The following is a 9,917-nucleotide window of genomic DNA, read 5'->3' on the forward strand; positions in this document are numbered from 1 at the left end:
TATATATATATATATATATATATAGACACACACTTTTGTCATAGGACCTCCAAGAATTTAAAACTACTTTCACCCCTGAGTATGACAGAAAACACATGAGAAACACTGCATTAGTTCAACTATTTTTCATTATGTAAGACTTGATTGTAAGAAATATCATTGTTTGTTGATAGTTTGTGGAACCAGGACAAAGCTTAAATCACCATAACAACAACTTGGAAGACCAGCCGCATAAGAAGCAGGGAATGTCCATGGTGTCTGCTGATATGGGTCTTGTCAGCATGGTACGCCAGGGAATCCTCGCTCTTCAGCTCCTGCCCTCAAACTCCAGTGCAGGTAGGTTTGAATTAAGAATGCAGAATCAGAAATCCTATCTTTTCTTTATTCTTCTCTAACTGAGCTGATGAGTTTTCTTAAAAAGAGCAAAACATCTCTTCTTTTCAACATTTAAAAACCCACTGTGACTAAATTATAGAATATCATCATAACTATGCACAGTAAAAAGAAAGTTAACCCAACTTAATTTAATTGTTTCAAATGCACTTTTGAGAGTGCACTGTAAGAAGTGTTCCTTAAAAATACACCTTTTGGAGAATACTCTAAAGAGTGTATTTGAAACAGTTAAGTTCAATGCTGCGTTCGTATCCTAAGTCTGATGTCATGACACACACTTCACCAGGGACAGACCCTGTACCTGCTGTGGTGGTGCAGGAGTAGAGCACAACCCAAATAAAGAAGCCTTAGTCGTATGGCGGCTGTTCTAGGTTAAATTCCAGCCTGATGACCTTTGCTGTGTCTTCACCCTCTTATTTATTAAGTTAAATCAACTTAAATTAAGTTGGATCAACTTAATTGAATTACTTGTTACCAATTGAAGCAATTCAATTGAGTTGGTTCAACTCTTGTTTTTTCAGTGTACAAGATCTTTGAAAAACTAAAATAACATTGAAGCATACATTTAAAATGATTTAAATTCAATTTGTATTTTAAGTATAATGTAAGTGAAAACATAATTTTAGATATTTTAGTTTTTTAGCTTGGAACAAATTAAAAGTTTGAGTTGACTTTCTGTAGAATTTAGTCAGAGATTTGAATTATTTATTAAAAAATAAATGATTTGAGTAAGAGTGGCTTAAATTTGTCATGTTAAACACACTTATTGAATTAAGTTATAAAACTTGGTAAATTTAATTGGATAAACTTAATTAATTGAGTTGGATGATCATGATATATTGAGTTCTAGCAACATAATAAATTGAGTTGGTCAGACATAGGATACGAAACTGGCATTGAACTCAACTGTTTCAAGTTAAGTCAAAGTAAAACGTTTCTTTTACTTAATTTCAATTAGTTAGATTTATAACTTTTAAGTTAATTGAACACAAAACAGTAAATTGTCATCACTAAATCAAATTAATTAAGTGAGATTAATGTAAATATGTCCATAAAATGAACTACATCCAAGAACTCTTTTTAGAATGTGAAGTGCCTAGATTTCTCTGTGGGTTTTACCAGAACTGTTAAGTTGATTTCAGGTTGTTGGTCATCTTCAGTGACAAACAGAGGTTGACTCTGCTGTAGAGCTAGCCGATGAATAACATTATAACTTGGTGTGCACCAATTTATCGGCCGGTAGATTTATTGGCGATGATTTCCTTAATCATCAGGAGACTGGTGATTGGCTGATACTTGCATGTGAAGCTGATCTTATCCACCAATCTTTTCTACCTCAGCAAACGTCTAAAACTCAACCACCATCCTCTTTTGCTCTTCTGTAAAAGGTTTGACTGATAGAACAGTCCACCAGGTCATGTCTGCATGTTTGCGGTTAATAATAGTCACCCCACTGCTGCTAACTCAGTGACTTTCTTGCTATATTTAGCAACATTTCAGACAAAACAATTGGTATTGGTCAAAATCCGAAGTGGCAGGCCAGACTTTTTAAAGACTGTTGATCAACCAGAAAACTGCAATTGGTGCATCCCTAATTATACCAATATTTTATGAATGCTATAAGGCATTCACACTGTTGCGTTCCTGTTTATCATTATTCTTTATTATGTGAATGCTGCACAGGCATTTACACTCAATTTTTATGAGGATTTTGCATGTGTCACTGGTTATTTCATAGATACCATTATTCAGCAATTAATTATAAACTGATTATTTGTTTACGTCCCCATTTTGCATCAACCTCTCACATACAGCACGACATGATAGAATTTGTCCTGTGTGTTTTAGGCATCATCATAATCACTGATGGGGTGACAAGTGTTCCTGATGTGGCTGTGTGTGAAACATTGCTGAACCAGCTCAGAAGTGGAACCATTGCTTGTTCCTTTGTTCAGGTATCTTTATTTAAATGTTTTAAAACTTGCTTTCTGTGTTCTTATATTGTCATAGATATATGTAGAACATATATCAATGTATATGTATGACATACACAGTAAATGCAAAATTGCATTTAATTGAAAATAATAAGTTGACTTTAATCACTTTTCATCAAAATACTCACTTTCACTATGCTACTTGGAACTTGTGGTTGAAAAGTCTCTCCAACTCTGTTTAAGCTGGATTAATTTAGAAAAAGTAGGTTTTTGATAACTGAGCTTTTTTCTGTCTTGGAAAGTACTTTGACTCGATAGTGAATGCAAGAGGAAGGACTCAGTCAAGAAAATGAGTTTATTTAAGTTACATGAACTTAATTTTTTTTTGTTGTAGTACTTGATTTAGTACTGCTTAGTTAAAATAAATTAGGTTTACTTACTAATCTTAAACTTGCTTTTCTTAATTTTCTTGAGTTTGCATATTTTTTGAAGTAAGGGTATTTTTTTATTTCTACATCTGCCAGGAGTATGAATACTTTTGAACTTAGCTGCAAATTAATAATACAGCTTTTGTTTCTACTTTTAAAAGTGACCCTGTTAGCAGCATTTTAATAATTCCTTTTAACTTGTGTTTGTACCTTTCTAGGTTGGCGGTTCATACTCGTATGACTGCAGTTTTGGCTACATCCCAAACGTAGAACTGATGAAGTTCATATCTTTGGCCACCGTTGGGTCCTATTTGCCCAGTTGCCCTGAAGTTGACCAAAACAGTCAAGAGATGAATGCCTACCACAGGGCCTTCCTAACCTACACTTTCCTCAAGACCCCAGAGTCCATGAACTCTGAGTACTTCTGTGGTGAGATAATTAAACTTCTATGATGGCCACACTATCTGAGGCCAGATATTTTGTATCTTTTGTTTGTGATCAAGCTGACAGGGGAAGCAAGAACATTTTCTGTTTTTGCTACATCTATGTCCATGATTCTAAATGTTGCAAAGATTGAACCTTAAAGGTTGTCTTCAAATGCAATTTTTCTGTAACTATGAAGGCTGATATGTTGGGACTAATCTAATTAATAAAAATCCAGATTGTGATTCTTATATTTATCCAAAAACCATCAGAAAATTATGTAGTGCCTGTTTACAACTAACCTTGTCTCAAGGCTCTTTACAAAATGAAAACGTTCAATTTATATACAGAAATATACCGACAATTTAATCCAATCATATAGATGTTGTGCAACTGGGATTGCATTATTGTTTGGCTTATGTAATTCGTTACTAATAAGATTATTAACAGAGTGGAAGTTTCTTTTGGCAAAAAAAATAAAAACAATTGGGACACCATTCCAGATAATCTGCAATCATTAGCCAAACAAGTCAGTCACTCATAAAGAAGTAAATTCAACTGGAGAGCAAACGTTATACACATATACCAGAATGAGTACACAGCAACTTTTTTCTAACTTATGAGAATTAGATTAACCTTACAGTCAAAATAGATGTTTGATATCAGGAAGATGTTTCCACAGACAGCTAATCACTTTTCTCTCAAGTTTATAAAGGAGTTGTAATGTCAGCAAGATGGCTTCCAGCACCAATAATGCTAGAAAATGCAGTTCGATCAGTCTGCTTCAGAAAATGGGATTATCATTTCCTCCTTAGCTTTCAAGAGTGGGGTACTGGTCACAGTCTTTGGAGCTCTAATCGGTTAGATTTGTCATGTGGACCTTAGGATATCCGAAGCCAATCTAACTATAAGTTCAATACCTTGAACCGGATGAAGGAGATTATTTGGAATTATATTTAACCAACTTCTGGAAACTATATTTCCAGAAGTAGAGGACTATAAGTAAATCGGTGTTAATTTGCACACTGGGCTGGAGATGCAATTGTTAAGCTGGGCAAACTGGACAGAGGTTTTCGAAGAACCTTAGGAAGGTCAACAATAGGGCAGGCTATGTGTAACTACATAATATCTGATGACAACTGTAAATTACCATATTTTCTGCAGTATAAGGCGCACCGGATTATAAGGCGCACCTTCAATGAATGGCCTATTTTAAAACTTTTTTCATATATAAGGTGCACCGCATTATAAGGCGCATAGAATAGACGCTACAGTAGAGGCTGGAGTTACGTTACGCATCCACTAGATGGAGCTGCACTAAAGTGAATGTCAACAAAACAGTCCGACTCTGGTCAGTGAGGAGAGCCTTCCGCAACTGGGTCGGGGTGTGGCAGGACGATGGTCACCCTTCTCCGTTCGCACATGCAGAGAACGTGGTGCTAAATGACCTGCAGATGACCTGATTCTAGACGGTCGGTAGGTAGATAGGTCAGTCAAACTTTATTAACAAACCAGTGTTCTGACAACTATCCCAGCATGCACTGCGTGCTTCTTCTTCTACAGGTGAAAATGAAGTCGGCTGCTTACCGTAGTTGCTAGACCTGTTGTGGGTCAATATTGGTCCTTAAATAAGGTCACCAGATTATAAGGCGCACTGTTGGCTTTTGAGGAAATTTAATGTTTTTAGGTGTGCCTTATAGTGCGGAAAATACGGTAACCTATAAATTCAGATCCAATTACCAAGTGATTTTCATAAAATAATACCCAAAAAGTTCTTATCTTTTGTTACTATCCATCAATACCTGCCTGATAAGGTTAAAGTATTAAAAAGATAATAGATAAGGGAAAATACATCACAGGTGTTTTTGAGCAACAAGGCACTACATAAATACATAATAATAAGCACTTTGCTCCAATATGAGTTTATTAGCAAAACAGTTAAATTTTTCAGTAAAAGATGAAATGATGAAAATAAATGACCAGAAAGTTAGAGTAAAAACATACAAATAAGAATAGAACCAGTAACTTATAAAACAATGTAATGATATCCCAGTTCAGTATGAACAGTGAATTCTGAAAACCAGGTTTATTTAAGAAAAATTTACTGTATAGATGATTCTGAAATACTTTTCAAATCGGATTGGGTTGCATGAAAATATGTTGTGGATTACTCACACAGCAACACCAAAATATTTAAGAATAAAACGCAAAATAACTCCGAATGATGAGCAGTAATATCACCGTTCACTATGAATATGTACAGCCTTTGTCATCATTATTGGCACCTCTTCATGTTTTGCATAACTGAGTGAATATCTTCAGAAATAAATGGAAATGTTCAAAATGTTTATCAGCAGGATCTTTCAGTTGGACGTCCAAAGTAATCAAAGACAATTGCCATTTCAACATAGATATTTTAATTCCAAAGGACAAAACAGAAAACCAGCATGTGGACTAATATTGACACTTCTCCTTAATATTTGGTTGCACAGCCTTTGGCAGCAATGAAAAGCCTCCAAACATTTCTTATATACATATAAGCTTCTTCCACTTCTCAGGTGGTACTTTCTCCCACACTTCTTTTACAATATGCTCAAGCTCTTGTACATTTGCAGGGTTCCTTTCTCCAATGGCAGATTTCAGCTCCACCCAAAGATTTTCAATTGGATTGAGATCAGGACTCATTGCTGGCCATTTTAAAACAGTCAATTTTTTCCCTTTCAACCATGCCTATGTGCTTTTGGAGGTGTGCTTTGGGTCGTTATCTTGCTGGAGGACCCAGGATCTTCACCTCAAACCAAGTTTCCTTATATTGGGCAAGACATTTCGCTCTAGAATTGCATGATGATCTTCTGATTTCATGATGCCTGTGATACGGTCAAGGCCTCCAGTACCAGATGCTGCAAAGCAGCCCCACAGTATTATGGATCCTTCACTATGCTTGACTGTTGGCATAGTGTTTTTTTTTTTTCTTTAAAGACTTCATTGTGCCGTCTGTAAACATACTGTTTGTGTGAATTACTGAAAAGCTCCACTTTAGTTTCATCTGTCCATAAAACATTGTCCCAGAAGGCTTGAGGTTTGTCCAGGTTCTCTTTTGCGAAGGTCAAGCGTTCTTTTTTATGTCTTTTCTTCAGCAATGGGGTCTTCATTGGCCTCCGCCTATAAAGCCCCACTAAACAAATCCACACTTTGTTTAGTGTGCGGCGTGTGGTACTTGTTAAACAATCACACCAGACTGCTCCAGGTTGGTCTTCAGGTCTTTAGATGTTTGACGTGGTGTTTTTTCCACCATTCGCACCAACTGTTGAAGACTTCTGTCATCAATTCTTCTCTTCCCCCCACATCCAGGGAGGTTCTTGACCATTCCATGCCTGGAAAACTTCTTAACATTATGCACTGTTGAAACAGGGACACCAAAGTCTTTGGAGATGGCTTTATACTCTTTGGAGGTCTTGTGCTTGCAAATAATAGTATTTGTGGTGTCTTCAGACAGCTCCTTTTTCTTTGCCATTGTCACATATGAAGATGGACTAACAGATGACTTTTAAAGCACCAACATGAACATTCATTGGTTAATTCATGTCACATGGGTGGAGGCAGTTCATCACAAGTGATCCTTATTTGTGATTTGCAAAAGGTGACCCAAATTGGGTTTCCATACTGATTTACAGCTAAGGGTGCCAATGCCATTGACATGGTAAACATGATGTTTTTCTGTTTTACTCATAATGTTTATCTTTTTAAGTGGTTTTTATAATTTGCTGTTTTCAATCAAAACAGCAAATTAAAACTATCTGAACTGCAAAGTTGTTTCACTTGATGAATTTGCTTCAGTTAATATTCTGAACTTAAACTTTGTGGGTGCCAGTGACGGTGAGCAGGTATGTTTAAGGTTCAAGATTTGCTTTGAAAATTTTTTAAATGAGACCAAATTAGCTCTAAAATGATTAAGATTTGTTTAAGACTAAATTAAGAACAATTAGTTTGTATTCAAACTAAATGTTTGAACACAAACAGCTCACAGTTGCATTGTGAACTGTTTTGCAGTTCACAATGCAAAACAGAAGTGCAGATAATATTTTGAGAAAGTTTACTTGTGTAACTTTTTTCAGAAAAAGAAGTCAAATGAAATGCTATCGAACTGTTTTTATTGGTAGTTCTTTTTAAATCACACTATTTATACGATTAGAATTAAGTAAAAAAATGAAAAAATAAATAAAATGTAAATAAAAAAGAGTGAAAAAAAATGTATCTTTGGTGTGCAAATGAGCTGATGATGCATGTCATCCTGCACTGACACTAGTTTGTAGGATTTCTTAATACCGATGATAAGTAATCCTACAAAATTGTTGATGTTGTAGTTTCCCAGGACAAACTGTTCAATGAGCACCTAGTGTCAGCCAGTGGTAATCCAGCCCTGGTCATGCGGAGGAAAAAGCACACAGAGAAAGAAGTCCATGCACATTTAATAAGTGTGGTTTCAGTGCGACTGAGAGAAGGCTACACCATCAGAGACATCAGCCTCACCAAAGGTAAAGGTCTCTTTTCAGTAGTGACATTTAAAAGACTTGAGGTCTGACCAACATGTTCAGAGTATATCCTGTTGTTTCCTGTAGGAGGGACCCAGCTGGAAGTGAAGTTGGCTTTGCTGTGGAAACATAACATGCATATTGAGTACCTAGCAGCTGCCACTTGGCCTTTGGACTCGTCCAACAGAAGTACTAAGGTGGAGGTGACAATGGAAGGCAGCTATGACATCCTGCATGATATCAGCTGCACACAGCGGAAGCCCATCACCAGTCCATACCGCACTTCTGTCATCCGGCGCTTCTGGAACACACTTCAGAGGTAGTGTTTCTCAAGGTTTCTACTCAGACGTTACATAGCAGTGTTTCTCAAACTTTTTCAGGCTGAGGATCACTTAACCCATTTAACAAACAGTCACGGACCACCTAACCTGAAATTGCCCCCACGATAACACATCTTTATATATAATGCAACCTGAAATGAAAATATTAATCTCTTAACTCACATATTGTTGTTTTCTTTGATCATCTTAATGAGAAGAGTGGTGCTGTTTGGTAAATGTGACTGGCCACAACAAAGCCATGAACACGTCTACTTGGGCATTTTGAGTTATTCACTGATTCTGATAGTGTGGAGTCTAAGCTTTCCAATGATGTCAAACACACAGAAATGAAAGAAATTGTTCTTTACTACGAAGTGTTATGTGCATTAATGACATTTAGGGCTATTTGTGATTTAGAAGCACAATTACAGAAAAATAGACTTTTTAACAGAAACCATTTTCTGTTTTTCTGCACCATTAAAATAATTAACCAATTTCTATCATTTGTATTTATTTATTGTATTTTTTATTTAGTTTAATATTTTTTGATTAAACAAAAAGTAACAATTGCTGTTGACTTGAAAGCAGAGCATTCAAATGAACAGTAAAACTTTGCTGGTTTTACAACTTTGCTGGCTGTTCTGACTAACTGGAGTGATTCCTACCGCTCACCGCGTAGAGCCGTTCAAAGGAATCCAGTCGCTAATGACACATCAACACTCTCAGCAGCTATGACTTAGCTTCCTCTGATCTTATAATATTCCTGAAGTTGTTTTCTTTCCACTGGTATCTGCAGCTTTTCTTTTCAGTAATCTGGTTTTAAGCCAGTTTTCCATCATTTTCTTTAAGACAATCCTTTGGTAAGCTAGCTATAGCGTCGCACATTGAGCTCATGGCACATAAATGGTTGTTTACATGCAGTACCTTGTGGACCACTGGGGGCTGCCCGCGGACCAAAGTTTGAGAAAGACTGCACGGGTGTTATTTTTGAAATGGGTGAAATTATTTCATTGACATGTGTGTCTTTCCCAGCATCAACCAAACTGATCAGATGTTGGTGCATCTCCAGTCATTCAATTCAATCCCCGAGAACTACAGGATTCCAGAGAGCACCAAAAACGGAGTCCCTTTATTCTACATCCCTCCTGGCTCTACAACTCCGGTACGGTGGAATACACTTCCCAGGACACTCCATCCTGCATGTTTTTAATGTTTCAAAATGTGTTTACATTGATGGTTACATTCACTTAAAATTTCTGCTGAATTTGATGACAAGTTGCTAAGGGAGTGTATTCTCAGGTGGGCCCCAAGAAATAGCACAGAGAAAATTTTACCAGTATGTTTGAGACTGTATTGGTCTAACAAATGTATTTAATGGCAATCCACCTGACCAACCTGTTTATGCCAATTTAGGAGATTATGAACATAAAATGTGTGTTTTGTAAAATCCTATGGTTCACTGGATTTAAAAAAAAGGCTTGTTAAAGGATTCCTTCCATAAAAAAAAACTGCTTTGAGATGATAATTAGGTGGCTATACACACATGGACAAAGTTGTTGATACCTCTGTTGATGACCGAAAAAGCCACAATGGTCAATGAAATAACTTGAAACTGACAAAATTAATAAAAAAGAACAATGTACAGCAAATTAACCAATGGAAATCAGACATTGCTTTTGAAATGTGTTTTAACAGAAACATTTTTAAAAAATATACTAATGTGGGGTGCTGTGGTGGCACAGGGGCAAAGCACAACCCTGTGCCTTAGTTCTTGTGCCTGTGCCACATATCTTCCCCCTCCCTCATTACTGTCAAACTACTTTTGGGGGATCCGGGCCTGCCAAATCTTGGAAAAGTCTAGAATTCCCCCCCCCTCCCCCCCATAAA

At 36.6% G+C, this 9,917-nt stretch overlaps 1 protein-coding gene across 12 annotated transcripts in view; it reads left to right on the forward strand.

Annotated features, from left to right (window-relative positions):
* szt2 (SZT2 subunit of KICSTOR complex) overlaps positions 1 to 9,917 on the forward strand; it is a 190,187-nt gene that overhangs the window by 30,311 nt on the left and 149,959 nt on the right. For all 12 annotated transcript variants that reach the window (XM_007578194.2, XM_016664138.1, XM_016664140.1 and 9 more), the window contains exons 6-11: positions 174 to 336; positions 2,242 to 2,348; positions 2,974 to 3,184; positions 7,543 to 7,713; positions 7,798 to 8,029; positions 9,063 to 9,192. In XM_007578194.2, coding sequence (XP_007578256.1) covers positions 174 to 336; positions 2,242 to 2,348; positions 2,974 to 3,184; positions 7,543 to 7,713; positions 7,798 to 8,029; positions 9,063 to 9,192 — 1,014 coding nt within the window. The remainder of the gene's footprint in view (positions 1 to 173; positions 337 to 2,241; positions 2,349 to 2,973; positions 3,185 to 7,542; positions 7,714 to 7,797; positions 8,030 to 9,062; positions 9,193 to 9,917) is intronic.

This window comes from Poecilia formosa, unplaced genomic scaffold, assembly GCF_000485575.1.
Source record: "Poecilia formosa unplaced genomic scaffold, Poecilia_formosa-5.1.2 Scaffold470, whole genome shotgun sequence".
NCBI classification, from domain to species: Eukaryota; Metazoa; Chordata; class Actinopteri; order Cyprinodontiformes; family Poeciliidae; genus Poecilia; species Poecilia formosa.